This window comes from Ammodytes marinus (genome assembly GCF_949987685.1).
Source record: "Ammodytes marinus genome assembly, chromosome: 22".
Taxonomy (NCBI): Eukaryota; Metazoa; Chordata; class Actinopteri; order Uranoscopiformes; family Ammodytidae; genus Ammodytes; species Ammodytes marinus.
Genome location: NC_137226.1, coordinates 11,035,412 through 11,052,336, shown reverse-complemented (window position 1 = coordinate 11,052,336; position 16,925 = coordinate 11,035,412). Strand labels below are relative to the sequence as shown.

At 40.5% G+C, this 16,925-nt stretch overlaps 2 protein-coding genes across 3 annotated transcripts; both read left to right on the top strand.

Moving 5' to 3' along the window:
* Positions 1–791: 791 nt before the first annotated feature.
* Positions 792–5,683, top strand: LOC307268768 (uncharacterized protein; the record flags this gene model as incomplete). The annotated part of the gene is made up of 7 exons (XM_080051514.1): positions 792–853; positions 2,607–2,714; positions 2,904–2,960; positions 3,061–3,219; positions 3,724–3,883; positions 4,370–4,470; positions 5,519–5,683. The coding sequence occupies exons 1-7, from the start codon at positions 842–844 to the stop codon at positions 5,681–5,683; spliced, it is 762 nt and encodes a 253-aa protein (XP_079907640.1). The 5' UTR covers positions 792–841.
* Positions 5,684–10,601: 4,918 nt separating this feature from the next.
* LOC307268594 (uncharacterized protein) lies at positions 10,602–16,698 on the top strand. Of its 2 annotated transcripts, none has more exons than XM_080051288.1 (7): positions 10,602–10,756; positions 11,699–11,898; positions 12,369–12,461; positions 12,612–12,701; positions 12,917–13,027; positions 13,454–13,574; positions 13,924–16,698. In XM_080051288.1, the coding sequence occupies exons 1-7, from the start codon at positions 10,714–10,716 to the stop codon at positions 15,600–15,602; spliced, it is 2,337 nt and encodes a 778-aa protein (XP_079907414.1). In that variant the 5' UTR covers positions 10,602–10,713; the 3' UTR covers positions 15,603–16,698. The 2 variants fall into 2 exon arrangements, with proteins under 2 accessions (XP_079907414.1, XP_079907413.1); XM_080051287.1 differs by having other exon boundaries at positions 12,609–12,701.
* The last annotated feature ends 227 nt before the right edge of the window (positions 16,699–16,925 follow it).

The following is a 16,925-nucleotide window of genomic DNA, read 5'->3' as shown; positions in this document are numbered from 1 at the left end:
TCTCACTTCCCATATTTACTACAAATGAGGACATTTCGTCAGATCTAACCAAAACACGTTACACACAAATACGTATCCAAAATACTTTTATACATGTCACATATCCACATTGCAAACAACAGTTATCTCAAAGGTTAGCCATAATTAATCAGATTTTTTTTTCTCCTTTGTGACTGGTATTGATTCAATATTCAAAATCAATGAAAGATAAGGGCTTTTACAGGGACTTCCTCAATCCGTATTAAGAGGCCTACTATACTATGCAACTGTACATTCCTGCTTCACATTAACACACCCCCTCAAGCACTTCAGAAACAGAGCAGGTGTATTTCAGAAAGATGGCCAAAACTTGTAAAATAAATGTATATATAAATTGATTGTGATTGTAAAAATTGATACACGAATAAATCAAAGATCAGAATGGAAGATATCAGCTACCCATTAACATTAACACATTTCTACTTGTCATTTTATTTTCATTCTATGATAAACAGCTCAGGGAATAACCATCTAAGCTAAAACATATTCCCTCGAGAAAACGAACAAGCGCCCACTCTCTCCTGACGAACAAGTTGATATGTGGGAGTTTTATGGAAAAAGTCTCAGACGGCATCGGCGTGTGACACAGTGACTCAGCCTGTAGGCGGCCTCTCTCCACCACGTCAAAAGACTCCAACACCAATCTGTCTGGAGTGAATGCAGTCTGCCAGCCCCATCCTCAAGTTTCACTACACGCTCTGGCATCAAACGCACACTGAGCTCAGTCTTCTTCTCTTTTTTTTTAACAGAAAACACTTCATTTCATGCATTGGATTCCAGCAACCACGGATATTTGCTCCATATGAGGAAAAAAGTAAGTAGAATTATTTTTTTTTTTTTTAACACAGATAGTGGGTCTAATTGCATGTTATGCAAGTGCATCGACTTATATAGGCTACTGTTGCAGGTATATCCCACAGCTTAGTTCTTACTTGAATTTAGCTTTTTGAATAGCAAAATATTTGTATCTAGAGTAAGAATCTTTCATTTTATTGTTACATTCTTGGTGCCTTTTCAGCTTTATTCCTGCAATGATTTACAAATGTATAATATCTTTAAAATGACAAAGGAGCTCAATGTGTTTGCACAGTAAATTGTTAAGTAAAATGATCACCTATCACCTATTCATTATCAGTCGTTCATTTTTCAATAGTATTTTTTTTAATTGTAAGTATAAGCATAAATACTACAATTAAATAATATTCCTGGAGTTTAGTTTCTTAAAAATGTAAGTTTACGCAACAGAAATAAATTCATTTTAGAGTTGCACTATTGTAAGAGACCTCTTAACACATTAAGAGGTATCTTAATGTGTTAGAGGGCTGCACTAATTGCATGTTCTGCATCATATACTGCTGCTGTTGCACCCTTTTAAAAGCGTGGGGGGTGGAGGGGGTGGGTAAAGTGATGGGACATGTTTGCATTCACTCAATATATTGAACGAGAAATCAGTACATACTCTCCCAGGACTGCACATTCGCTTCATTTTGCTGCTAAAAGAACATTTTAAGTGAATGGTAATTGTGTTGAAGCACACACATTCCTATCCTGTCTCATGGGCAACTTTGAAGTCTGTCAGTTCATTATATAATAGCTTATTGTGTGCATTTCAAATCTTGACATCTTAAAGTATAATTACTTCGGTGCATTTGGTCCTTACTGGTAAATGGTGAAGTGTTTATTTTCTTTGTGCTAAAAGGGATCATTTAGATTTTGGATTTGGGTTGTAGCTTACTCTTTTTTGCCCATTTCTTTACTAATTCATATGAGGAAAAATCAAAATACCATTCCCACTCCAGGGTGATGTCCTCAATTTGCTAGTTTTGTCTCTAAAAGTCCAAACCCCAAAGATATTCAATTTGCTGTCTCATATGGCAAAGCATATATAGCATATAACATAATATATTCACATTTGAGAAGCAGATACTGTATATCTATTTTACAAAACATGATATCCACCATTTGGGTAAGGTGACGTCAGACCAATGTGACATCTAATTGCAACTAATGTAGAAAAAATTGATTATTTTGGGACGATGTCACTTAAGTCCAAAGTAAAGCATTAAACTATAAATTGGATCCCCTGTTTCATAAATATATAATGCTCCTTTTCTGCAAAGGAATATGTAACATGTCATTGCCGTGTGCACTATGCTTGTGTGTACATGTGTTCAAGGTTTTGTTTGCTGAAATGTTTCTCTTATGTGTCTGCTTTTTTTTTATTTAGCAGCATGCTGGAGGGTAATGCATCAGGCACACCACTCCTGCCTGATATCAGAAAATGGGGATGGGAAGAGTAGAGGAGTGTGCTTCCTATACAGAAATACATTGATAGTAAAATTGATCAAGGGTTAGGGCGCTTTGGGTGTCAAACTGGTTCCAGGTGTTAACGCGTAACTGGATTCATATAAAAGGGCTTATATACAAAAAATAAACCTTCCTCTGAAAAATAGCAGCTAAACACTTCTTTTGTGACTCTTCATTGCCGTACAATGATTAGTACAGATCATTAGATGTGATTTCATATAATAACACAGGATGTCGTTTGTATATGTTTTGTCCTCCAGATCTTGAAAGCACCTTGTCTCCTCTTGAGTCTGTTCACAAGTTTGGATCTCTGCTCTGGAAAATTTGGGACACCGATAACTGATGATGTGAGCAAGCTGGCGTTATTGGTGAGATGAATTTGAGCTGCCATAGGCTTGATATATACAGTATATCACACTCATGTATCCCATTCATATTTGTATTTTGTGTGTATACGCTCTCTATGTTAAGACATTGTCCCTATATGCAACTTTTTAGACCTTGTATCACTAATAGTATGTCGCACCAATCTTTCTCTTCCGTCGTCTCCAATGTAGAAGCAGAACATCCCCTCTGATTATGAAATTCCTGTTAGTTACATTCCCAAAGAAGTGGTACGTATGAAGACGCCTAAGCAGAAAAAATGTGAAACAGATGATGGATTTAATACTAAACAGAAGTTGCTATTTTTACTTCTGTAATCTGCATCTACAGGCTGGCACGTGCTGGGTGGTGTTAAACATCTATCCGTTGGAGCAGAGTCTTCGGAAGCTTGCCAGCATGTTTGGTGCCATCTCCTCCAACAAAGAAAATATAATTGTTTTCATCGCCATGCTGAAGAGTTTACGCTTCACCTTTGATCATGAGGAACTGGTAAATCAGAAAGTGCTAGCTCTATAGCCAAACTTACTGTATATTTGAATACTGAATTAATGTGTATATGTTTCTTTGAAGAGATATCGCTGTCTTTTAATTTTACTTAAAGGTGCTGTGAGAAACTTTCAGTTTGTGTTAATTCTGGCACCCCCTTTGGACAAAAGCAGTATATTTTTTTTTACCACGCCATCTGTAGTTCCTGGTTGAGCGTATCCATGACAAATGCATTAGGAAAAACTATAAAAATAGCTTTATTTGCACTGATGGTCTCGTTTGCTGTTACATGTAATTTATGATCATCAGAGGAAGAATTAGACCGTTTCAGAAATATTTAAAATCCTCGTGGCACCTTCAAAAAATAAATTTGTAAAGTCAATTGTACATATGTTCATCACAACATGCTTTGGCTAGGCTATATTTGGGACATTTAAAGGCTGTTTTGCACATTTAATTGCATAATTGAGTTATTTCAGGATCGCTTGTTATTGACTGATCCCCCAGGAAACAGCGATGCAAGTCTTCCAGTGTCACTACCGGGAAGGGGGCCTAGTGTCTGGCCTTTACTTTGACTACATTAGAGATCTCTTACAAACCGCCTCTCAAGGAACATCCGGCTTCTCGTGCAAGCCGCCACCTTGCCTTAAGCCACAACCAACACCAGGTAGGCTACTACACCATTCATTTGCATTTACAATGTTTTCCTTTTTTAATTGGATGCTTTACAAAGCATAGACTAAAGCGGGTTAGTAGCCTATTAGTGGGCAGATATTGATTTGGGGTCAATAACATACAAGCTAGGGGGCAGGAATCAGATACGTATACCTTGACAGAGCGACCAATTCAGATAATTAAAGGAATCATATGACTGTAAAAGCTGCATTAAACGCAAGTCGCAAGCTGCTTGTAGCCTACTTGTAAAATCCAGTTAAGTAAGTTGTTATGCCACTTGAAATATCAAAAGTGAACCAAACATGAGCTTTTTTGAGCAAACGGATCCAATTAGGAATCCTGTCAGTAAGATTGAATCCCACCAGTATCCAAAAGTTCAATAAAATAAACATTAAGAGGATCGGCCTATACCACTATCAGATGTCTATGGGTGTAACTGTAGTCAGGAACGATGCCCAATGATAGTTCCTTCTTGCAGAGGGTCAGGACGAGGGTCGTGGATACAGCTGGTCCAAGAGGACTCCCATGCTGCTGGCTCTCATCCCCTTCGCAGCTTGCGTTGTGATCATAGTTTGGCTGGTAAGTAAATCAGTCAACTCAATGGGGATTAACTAATATTTGGTGAAACATGAAAATATATTTTTTTTTAAATAGAGATTCCCAATACAGAGACATACAGGGAGTATTCTTCTTGTGACATTGTACGGTCATACATTTGGTGTTTCCTTAGCTTTTCAATTAGCACCATTATCCCGTCAAAGATTTTTAATGCATCCAATACTATGTTTTATGACCTAATAACTGCAAACATACCCATTCCAGATAATTGCATACTTTGTGTTTAGTGCTAATTAGAAAATGCTGGCATGCTTACACACTAAACTAAAATGAGAAATGTGTTAAAACATCTGCACATTAGCATCGTCATTACAAACGGTTGGCCAAAAGCTCTGATTGAAAAGCATCAGTGGAAAAGACAACTTTGCCTATACTTACCTGCCATTATAAAAGCTTTTTTGCTTCTTTACTGAGTGTGTCGGAACACAGTTATCAGATTATCAGGGCAGATAGTTGTATGTGTGTATAGCAGGTCAATCATTCACAAACCCAACAGGCATGAATAGTTTCTATACCACGGTGAGTGCATGTCTCTTCCGTCTCTGCCATAATGGAAAATTCAGCTTGGAGCCACTTCTCAATTAGATATTAAGAGAGGATGATATCTTAGCTACAAATTATATTGACTGCATATAACCTACTTATAGTGCTTCTTTTGCTTTTTTGTAATATTATGGGAAAACTAAGAGCCCGGATCTCAAATAAAAATCCACGGTAATGGGTTTTCCATCAACTACACTAACTCTTGTGTTTTTTGGTCTTTGTGGCTTTGTCTAATATGATAATGTGCCTTTGCCTTCATTTCCGTGACCACTTCCAGGAGGTCAATTCCTGCAAAGTTAACAACGATTCATCAAATATTCAGTAGTACTTTGAGGCCCCTCGTTATTAACATATGTTATCATGTTCACTTTGGAGATGTATTATCTCTATAGAAAACAGGATAAAATAAAATTGTTCAGGCACTGAGTGTGATTTTTTTTTTCTATCTTTTGTTTTTTATTTATAGGTCAAGTCTGGAAGGCGTATACCAGCAATCAACAGTGAAAATAGTCCGATTGCACCCTCTGACTCCATCCCCAGTGTGTCTGTCTCCATCCCACTCGAAGCGCTCACCCACGCTGCGGATGCTCAGCCAGTGGGGGATGTGATCCCCGAACATGAGAGTGGATGATGCATTATTGTGCATTTGAAATCAGGACGGCGGTGTAACTCACATCCTGCAGGTTGTTCCGTTGTTTGCTAGGGGAACCTGGCAGATAAACGGGGTGGTGGTCTGACACTCCTGCTCTGCTTTCACTCATCTTGAGTGTTGTGGACCTGAGCTACCAGAGAAACTCACCCGTGTGCAAAAAACGCAGGTGTATCACCAAAATTCCCCACGGCACTTCTAGCACTTAACCACCCAAAGAGGTTTTTTTTGGGGACCATAGGAAGAACTCTTTACACAATGGCTGGTTACTTGCCAAAATGGCTGGTGAAGTACATTAATAGTATTTTTGTTGGCCAATGTTTAACAGCATTTAGGTGGCATTGATTTTTTTTCTTATTTTTTTCTCTGAACTGTTCAGGGTGTATTCAGGGTGTTGTTGTGCTCCAGTCTTGAGCTGCCATAAAAAGGATCACTGGAGCACTCGTAACAAAATTATATAACACTGTTTGGGAGACGTTTTCATTCTGAAATGGGACCCTTGTTGTACATTTGTTGGCTGTATCGTGGAGGTTACGGAGGCTGTAGAGTCAACACAACAGTCGATACACTGACTCAAAGCCTGCTCCTGTATTCTCACTCACTTCTACTGAAATACATTAGCCATGCAGAGAAGTGCGTTCCCATCAATGCATCAGAAGTAAAAATCTGGTTGAAGGAGCTGCATTTTATTTCCAGCATTATGTTGTTGACATTAATCTGATCTGTTATCTGTCACAAAGTGTCAACCAAACTAGTCACAAACAATACTGTGAGCAGCTCAACAACGCACTGTTCTGTGTATCAAAGATCTGACCAGATGGCCGATAGCCATCGCCAGGGGCCCTTTGAATCCAGCCATTGTATTTCGAAGCTGTTGCCCGGTGATCTATAGCTGCTGCTGCTCGGTCACAGCGAGTCTGTTTGAGTTTTTAATGCCTTACTCACTGAGTCAATCATGTTCAGTCATGAGAACATGACTCCCCGAGTGTGAGCGCTCTTGTACCGTTTATGTGTCAGAGAGAGTGAGCGAGAGACAGGACTAACTGAGTGAGGGAAAGTGAGGGAGATAGGGATAGATAGATGGACGGACGGATGAGCTCAGTGAGAAGCATAAGGAGAGCTTGTTCTCGTCACAAAAGAATTGGCCGACGGCTGGAGGAAATACCAGTTACAAACACGACTGATGTTGGCAAAATCCCTATGAATCAACAGGCAAAGAATCCTTTCAGACCGCAGGCTACGTAGCCTCATCTACAACAGAGTGTTAGCATTTCAGTAACAGTGCTCTGTATTCTAATGATTTACTTCAAAAGCACATGGATAAAATCTGAAAAGATATAACTTTATTTAAAAGTCTTCCTGTTATGGACGAGGTTTTGTTATCTTTCTTGTGACCGATTGATGCATTTTTTTGTATGTATTCTGTGAAAATGTGAGATATTTAAGTTATTATGTCACAAAATCAACCATTTACTAAATGTAATTAACTTTTTCTACAATGACAAATGACAAGTAAACCAATTGAAGTCATGAATGTACAGGGGGTAGACAAACTACTGGAAACTTTATGTAAACATATTATAGTTGTGTGACTAAATCATATTTGCAAAATGTGCTATACCTTAGGTGGTCTAGCTGGATGCCTATAGCTGTATTTTTCATCCCCCGATGCGTGTATTTTGCATATCCGTTTCATTGTCTTTGTTGTCGTGATTTCCAACACTCTTATGCCATACAGTTTGTTTGACTGAACCTGTCCTTTAAGTCTGGTTAATTGTCATGCAAATGAACACCATAGCCCACATTTGTAGTCTGACATTGTTTACAAGTGTTCTTTTTTTGAAATGTTGACATTATTTTGTCTATAACCTGCAAATGGCCTATGAGAGCCAGTCTTGTTGTATGTAGCATATATTCTGAGTTATATTGTCAGCAATGTAAAAATGTATGTTGATACATAGCCTAGAGTAAAAGTGCACAACTTGCCTAAGTTAACTTAACATGGACGACAAGGGGCTTGGTTTTTGAAGTGACTTACCCATAAGGATCTCAGAAAAGAGATTAGGCTATAATAATTTAGTACATTATCAGTTCATCCACTCAGGCTTTCTCGACCTTGGATGTCATTCTACAGAGACACAAGTCCAGTGACCGGGGTTTTGAAGATGTGTATTGCCATGGTTATGGATTGCACAAAGAATAGGCTAATAGGATTCATACAATGTTTTGATTATTACATTTTTAATAAATTGCACTTGTGGTTTTAATGCAATGAAACACTCTTTTATGGACATTTGATTAGGTTGTAGGGGCCTACTATTTGTCTTTGGTAAAGAAAAAAAAAATATATATATATATATATATATATATATATATATATATATATATATATATATATATATATATATATATATATACACTCAACAAAAATATAAACGCAACACTTTTGCTCCCATTTTTCATGAGATGGACTTAAAGATCTAAAATTCATTCCAGATACACAATTGTACCATTTCTCTCAAACATTGTTCACAAATCTGTCTAAATGTGTGATAGTGAGCACTTCTGCTTTGCTGAGATAACCCATCCCACCTCACAGGTGTGCCACATCAAGATGCTGATCTGACATCATGATTAGTGCACAGGTGTGCCTTAGACTGTCCACAATAAAAGGCCACTCTGAAATGTGCAGTTTTTTGCTTTATTGGGGGTATGGGGACTCAGAACCAGTCAGTATCTGGTGTGACCACCATTTGCCTCATGCAGTGCAATACATCTTCTTCGCATAGAGTTTATCAGATTGTCAATTGTGGCCTGTGGAATGTTGGTCAACTCCTCTTCAATGGCTGTGCGAAGTTGCTGGAGATGGCTTATAGTGGAGAAATGAACATTCAATGCACGAGCAACAGATCTGGTTGACATTCCTGCTGTCAGCATGCCAATTGCACGCTCCCTCAATGCTTGTGGCATCTGTGGCATTTTGCTGTGAGACAAAACTGCCCATTTCAGGGTGGCCTTTTATTGTGGACAGTCTAAGGCACACCTGTGCACTAATCATGATGTCAGATCAGCATCTTGATGTGGCACACCTGTGAGGTGGGATGGATTATCTCAGCAAAGCAGAAGTGCTCACTATCACACATTTAGACAGATTTGTGAACAATGTTTGAGAGAAATGGTACAATTGTGTATCTGGAATGAATTTTAGATCTTTAAGTCCATCTCATGAAAAATGGGAGCAAAAACAAAAGTGTTGCGTTTATATTTTTGTTGAGTGTAGCCTATATATATATATAGGCTATATATATGTATATATATATATATATTAATAGCAGTAGCGTACCGTGGGGTTTCAGTCAGGGCCTTCAGTAGCGAACTCCGACCAAATATTTTACAACAGCCAATCCAACCAGCATATTAAGAAGAAGTGTAGTTGAGAGTTGGTTCCCATATTATGCTTAGAAAGCGGCATCAACGATGAAAAACAGCATCACCTACTGCCCAAGTCCCAGCAATATAGGCTACTACACGGACTATAACAAACAAACAAAATGGTTTTAAAACCCCATAAAAAACGTTATCTTTTCACAGATAGACACAGCCAAAAGTAACACTCACCCATCACTTGTAGAGGAAATCCATCCTCGGATCCTATAAGCCATTAAGGCTGTTAAAATCCGTGAAGTGCCATGTTCCTTCACAGGTTTAAAAAGCAGACAGGTCCAGCAACATACCGGTAACTTGTTCCGCTCGGTGCTAGCTGTTAGCCAGTCATAGCGTCGTAGTAACAGTCAGTGAAGTGCCGCAAAAAAACGTTGTCAGCCCATCCAGCTTATGTGTAGCTTATTCCAGTCGAAACTATATCTAAACTATGTTAAACGATCACCTTTAAATAGCCACGCTAGATCGGCAGCGGGAGCAGTAGGTTGTGTGAAAGATGGCCATAGTAGTTCACTCACATCATCACAATGCTAATAGTGCGCGCGCCGAAGTTTCAAACTTCGCTGATGACATCACGGGGGGCAAGCGGCTGAGATATCGCTGGGCCTTGGGGCGGGCTGTCACTACACATCAAAATCTGATTGGCTGATGAGACACGTCAGTCAGCGTTATTATCCAATAGGAGACGGCAGCTTCAATGAAAGGCCAGCAATACTTCTAGTGCAGGCCCCGCTGCTCCACATAGCTGTGATGCGTTTAGATGAGATATGCCTGGGAAATCCAGCTCAGCCTCACAAAAAATAACTATATTGCAAAAAAAAATTAATTATTTTTGTAATGTACTGACATTTTTTATTAAATTCAGACACATTTAAACACAAATTAATATAATTTTAAACAACAAAAAAAAATATATTATTTGGATTTTGACAGGGCCAGCAGAGAAGGCCCTGCTGGCCCTGACGGCCCACCACTGATTAATAGATAAAGAATGCTTTTTTCCCCACAAATGTAATTGTTCAAAATATTTATAAATTCAGCCATACCAATAACCAATTGCGTTTCCGTGTTTTTCACATCAACTGCTTAAAGGCCTACTTCACCAAAAAAAACGTACTTTTTAAATATTACTGTGATGTCACAGTAAAAGACATCACAGTAATATTTACAAAGTAAGTTTTTTTTAACCCTAGATTTCTCTTTCTGCGATGTCACGAGAAAGAGAAATATAGGGTTAAAAAAAACACTCTTGCTGCCTTTTCTAAGGCTAGGATGAACCGATTTCAATTTTTTTCGCCCATTTATACTACATAGGATCTCAGAATTCAATACACCTTCATATTCAAACCGGTGAAGTAGGCCTTTAATAGGCCTAACTGTGCTCTTGTTGTGTACATTAACATCCGCCGGAAACACTCAGACTTTTGTTTTGGAAAGCCGCTCCCTAGCCGTCGCCATTATTCTTCCTGGCTTGACGGCCGGTAGAAAGACGGCTAAATACTTTAAAACATTATATTTCGGGGTGAGGTGCAACATTGTTGGGGTGTCCTAGCAGTTCGTTTGGTTAGCGCATGAAGGGGCGAAACGGAATGGAGAAACGGTCTGATACCACGGGTAAGTTGCTAAGCTAACGTTAGCAAGCTAACAGTAGCTGCCGCCGAAAACGGTGGTCGGAAAATGAGAGCGAGCGTTGGCCATCTGTTGCAGTAAAGTGGCTGTTTGCTTTTAAGAGCAGAGCAACGTGCATATAGCAAAGTGTCTTCGGGTATTAAGACGCTGTTTGGTGGTTATCTGGCTCACTCGCTGCATTGGGGGTTGTCAACACTGCTTGGTTTAAAATGAAATCGTCCTTCCCTCCGGATGTCCTGCTCAACCGTTCCATGCGTGTAACAACATCTACTATGTAATAACAGTAAACCGGCTCCCACAGGATCTAACCCCAGTTTAAATCTAACTAGGCTGTAGTTTGGCGCTCGTTCTCTCTCTCAACGACTGCATATGCACACTACAAAACGTGCCCACTTTTCAACCTCTCTGCGGCTTATCCGCAGTGATCAGAGCACATCGTTTGCACTGCAGCGCCGCCTACAGGAGCTTCTGTCTCCACCATATACTCTCTCAATCCAAACCGCTTCTTCTTCTGCTACTTTTTCACATAAACACGAACATTTTGCTAACTCAGTGGTCCTTTATTCTAAAGGAGAGGAGGGGGAGATCGATCTTATAAGTTAATTACACAGCAGCAGTGAACACACAAATCATATAAACCCATTATATACGTTTAAAATAAAGAATAACACGTTGTTTAGTAAGTCAAAACAATGGAAAGAATAAGTGTGTTGTGTGACAGTTAAGTTAAAAGATTGACTACAACATAATTTTTACGTTTGAGTATGAATGTAGTGTATGGGAGACACACTTTTTCTTTTTTTGGCTGTAGTAGGTATAAACATGTTCATTCATACACATTTAGAATACGGACCAAAAAGATAATGTTATGGAGCTTCTTTCACGCATCCTAACAAACGCTTCCTATATTTGTTGTGTTGTGCACAGGTGCCATTCCCCTGGCCTCCCTTCGCCTGATGGCGTCCCCTCTGCAGCTGACCTACTCATACATATGGCAAGTCATACGCCAGAGAAACGTCAAGCTGTACGGGAAAGTGGAGGAGTTTGTCACCATGGTGACGCAGATCGTTCCCGAGCTCATGAGTTTCAAGCAGACTGCCCAGCTTGTCTTGGGGTTGAGAGCAAGGGTGAGGGTTACCATCTACTGTGTGCGCCCGAGTGTGTGTGTGTGTGTGTGCGCGCGCGCACGCGCGCGCATTGAACAGCAGAATGTTATTTTCGTCAACACAAACAGCAAATATCCAAACCGTGAGTTTAACTTGGTATGGATTAAACCAATCCGTGATCCATACTTGAAAGGGCAAGAGTTCTCAGTTGTTAACTTCTATAATGGTATTAAAGGGCATTAAAGCTATGGCTTCTATATCTATGTATCCTTGAATGTACTGGTCAACCATATTGGATTTTCAGAATTTGTGCTCTCAAAATTGTGATTTGATATCGTGTTATCTCAAAACACCTTTTCAACATGCTGAAAAATTTGATTCTTGAAAACAGATTAGTGCAATTAAACTCTATGTTTATAATGTGTTTGTTTGTGTTAGATTTTGATTTATGGTTTGTGGCTGTAATCTGTCTCTTGAACTTGCCTTTGTAGATCATCTTGGAAATGCTCCACAAAGAGGGCCCACCAGATTCCAGGGCTATTCAAACCCTCATAAATAAGTTGAAGGTCTCCTCATCTGCAGCGGTAAGAATGGAACTCATTTCTTCCTCTTCTGAGAAACATGAAAAATACATTCATACCCTCTTTAAACATGCCTTGTGTTTATTTCAATTCAGAACACAATCTTTTGTGTGAATAAAACTTACAGTTACAGTATTCCCTGTGTTACAGAAGGACTCGGAGGTGGAGAAATCTCAAACAAACTTCATGGTGCTGGTCCAGAATCTGCTTAAGAACACTGCTGAGAGGAAGCTCTTCTTCCAGGTATCCACAACTGTCTTAATGTGTTAATGATGTGCTATGAGACAGTCATTGGTTGCAATCACACAAAGTCACTCTCCATTTGAAATACACAATGGCAGTTCACTCAGGTGTGGTAAAACATGCTTTTTCGCTTCACTTGAATTTGACAACAAAAATGTGGGGGAAAAAACAACATCACAATATGGTTAAACTTGTGCATATTTCTCCCTCTGCAGGAAGTGTTTCCTGTTCAGTACGGCACAAAGTTCGACACAGCGCTACAGGCTCTGATTGCAGGTCTGGTGTGCAAGATGGAGCAACTTCTTCCTGTTCCCAATCTCTCTCAGGTACACACATGTGCAGTCATTGTATTTTGGCTTTTTACTCTGGGTGGGCTACCCTTTATCTAGTTAACCTTGATTTAGTGGCAAAATGCTTGAGCTATGTACAGAGTCCCTTTCATCTCCAAAAGTGTTTTGTAGTAAACATTTATAAAGAGAGCAAACTATTATTTTCTATAGCTCATTAATAACACATTACAGTATCTATGCATTTACAAAATAAAATGGGAGACATTTAGGTTAAATTATATTGTATAACTGTCACCTTTCTACAACAGCCTTGGTGAGCTGTTAAAAGAGGCTTTATAAACTAGTGATGTATAATCTGTACAAAGAAATCAGAAATTTTACCATGCATATTTCCAAGAGGTCAAATTTAAATCTATACTGCAAATTCATACATTATATCCATTTCTTGCCTCTCTACCTCAGCTTGGCTCCATGATCTCAACAGAGCCCATCTTGGAGGCGTGTGGAGGTCTGGTCCCCTCAACAGGGGACCTCAGGGCTCTCCTCCTGCACCAGCAGGCCAAGGGCCTCCTCAGTGTTAAAGGTATACTTTTATTCTTTTTGCGTGAACATATGATGACTCACACAGAGAAAAAAGAGAATAGTTAAAGACCTACTTCACTGGTAGAAATATGAAGGTGTATTGAACTCTGAGATCCTATGTAGTATAAATGTGCAAACATTTTAGAATCGGTTCATCCTTGGCTGAGAAAAGGCAAAAAGAGTGTTTTATCTTCTCACTGTCTCACGATTAGCAGGACAGCTGGGCCAAGGGCAGACTGAGGGAAGAAAAACCTTATTCATTATATTATAATAAGTGGCTCCATATGGGTGAAGTATTCCTTTTAATTACAGTGAAAATTAATTTTTCAATTACTTCTCCATTTGTGCAGCTACCATCTCGACCTCAGTGGGCGACTGCGTGCTCACTTCACTGGCCTTTCGGCCCAAACCAGTAGAACCACCTCCACCACCAGAATCCCCAAAGCAATTGGAGGTCAACCTCAGCCAAGCAAGCCCCGCCCACATGAGTGACAACGATGACTTTGGAATGATGTCGGATGACTCTGACAGCCCGCCAGCCCCTGTTACTAGAGCACAGGGCAGAGGGCGATACAGTCATAAAGCAGCTCATAGCGTTGCTGCTAAGGGAAAGAGAGTCACAACAACAGTTCAGAAACATGTGGTGCAAGACAAGGCTGCTACACAGGGACAGCCTACCAATACTCTACAAAGCAGAGCGGAAGATGCAGCAGCAGCAGCAGAGAAACCAGAAGCACAGCTGCCCTTGAAAACAGTCCCTTTCAAGGTAGTTCCATTGCCGGTTAAACCTGCTTCCACCCCACAGAAAGGAGGCAGTGTAGCAACAACAGACGGTCAAAAGCCCAACACTCACAGAGTCACATTGCATCAGTGGGTATCTCAGATTGCCACCAACTCTCTCTCGCTGCCAGCCCTGCCACCACTTCCTCCGGCCAGGTTTGACGCAGATGACGACATGAAGCCGAGCATAAGAAGAAAAAAGCAAATCAAACCTCCGGCCGACAGATACACCTGCGGCGTGTGCGACAAGACCTTCCCTTACCAGTCCAAGCTAATAGACCACGAGCGCATTCACACAGGGGAGAAGCCGTTCGTTTGCACGGCGTGCAACAAAAGCTTCCGGACCCAGGCGTTCCTCAACAACCACCTGAAGACCCACAGCACGGCGCGTCCTTACGCCTGCGGCCAGTGCGGCAAGTGTTTCATCAAACTGTCAAGCTTGACCAAGCACATGATGGCCCACAGCGGCCAGAAGCCTTTCTACTGCAACATCTGCAACAAGGGCTTCACACAGTCCACCTACTTCAAAAGACACATGGAGTGCCACACCAGCCAGATGACGTTCCCCTGCAAACAGTGCAGCAAAACATTCCCCACGGCTTTCAAGCTGTCCAACCACGAGCGCTGGCACACCAGAGATCGCCCTCACATGTGTGAGCGCTGTGGCAAGAGGTTCCTCGTGCCCAGCCTGCTGAAGAGACACATGGGTTACCACATCGGCGACCGTCAGTACCTCTGCTCTCAATGCGGGAAGACCTTTGTCTACTTGTCTGATTTGAAGAGGCACCAGCAAGACCACGTGCCCAAAGCTAAGATCCCGTGCCCCGTGTGCCAGAAGAAGTTCTCCAGCAAGTACTGCCTGAGGGTTCACCTGAGGATCCACAACAGAGAGAGGCCGTATCGCTGCTCCATATGCGAGAAGACCTTCACCCAGGTGGGGAATCTGAAGGTCCACATCAGGCTGCACACCAACGAGCGCCCCTTCAGCTGCGACGTGTGCGGGAAGACGTACAAGTTGGCGTCCCATCTGAACGTCCACAAAAGGACGCACACGTGTAAGAAGCCCTGGACCTGTGAAACCTGCGGGAAAGGGTTCTCCGTCCCCGGCCTCCTCAAGAAGCACGAGCAGTTGCACTTGAGGGACGCTGACCCCGAATTCGCTGCCAAGCGGAGACAGAGGGGTAAGCATAAGAAGCACGCCCTCAAGAGGAAGTTTGAAGAGGACGAGGAGGCTAGCGATGATTATTAATCAAAGAAACATTTTATAAGGACGCTCCGATCAGGGGTTTCAGGGCTAACGCCGAACACTGATATAATAGAAATTGTGTAACCCAAAAGTATTGGTATCAGAAATTGAGTAGCTACGAAATGTTGAAACTTTAAACCGTTTGATTTTCAAAGTTTTCATGTTTTGGGGGTTTGCTCCCTCGTGGTGATCAGGACGCCGTGATGGTTTGGGTAATTAATACATATTTTGAATGATGTTAGGATAATTATTTCTAATCACTGAATTTCAAGGCCACCAATTATCAAGTTATAATTTGAGTTCTAATGGCTATTATCTGACTGAAGTCATAGCCCAGATTGCTGGAGCATCAACAAATCAAGTCTATTGTTAAACTGCACATCAGTGCTCTTTATCAAAGAGCTAGGTGGTTGTGACAAAATGAGTTTAGGTAATGAAGATGACTTAAGCTGTCACATTTTGAGAACCATAAGGTAGCAATAGAGTGTTTTTTGATTATTTCCTGGTCTGTTTTAGAGTTGTTGGTAATACTTTTACTGCAAAAAAACCTAGAATGGGTTACAATAAATATTTTCCAATTGTGCTTTTTTTTAAGACGCTACCTTAGTATAGCCAGCATTTAAAAGAAGAGCATCATGTTAACAATACAATAAACTATTATAATGCATGTGACCGTAGATACTTTGTCTGCTATGGAATAAAATGTTGTAGTGTCACTAGGAAACATTTTATCTTTGTTACTGTAGCCTTGTGGGAATTGTAGTGCTTTGAAACTACTCCTACAACAAGCTTATTTTTTTTTTATGTAACCTTTATTAACTGTAAACATCCCTGCTACTTTTTTGTATAGACTGAAAAAAAGCTCGTTTGTGTTGATTAGCATTTCACTTTTAACCAGCAGTAGATGCAGTTGTGTTTCTCTAATGGTGTTGAATAAACACAAGAAAGACATTTTAGCTTGGACGCAGTTAACATTATGCAAATATGTCACGAGGTTGGGCAGTGAATTTGTATTCTTCCAATTACTTTTCCAGTTACCATATCTGTACTCAATATTCTTTTTGTCTGGTTTTTGATGTTTTACAGAAAAATAAATACACTTGGCAAATGATCATTGTGTTACTGGTGTGTGTCGTGTAAAAATCGTTTTTTTTCCACTGCAGACTTGACCAAACTGCCCAACATGAACTCTGAATATGGGACCTAAGGAGTTGTTAAAGTTAATTCACTCAAGTTATCTGGGGCCGGTTTCCCAAACGCTACGTCATTCGTAACCCCTACGTAGAGTTCCTACTTAACATTTCGCCTGTTTCCCGAAACGTTCTT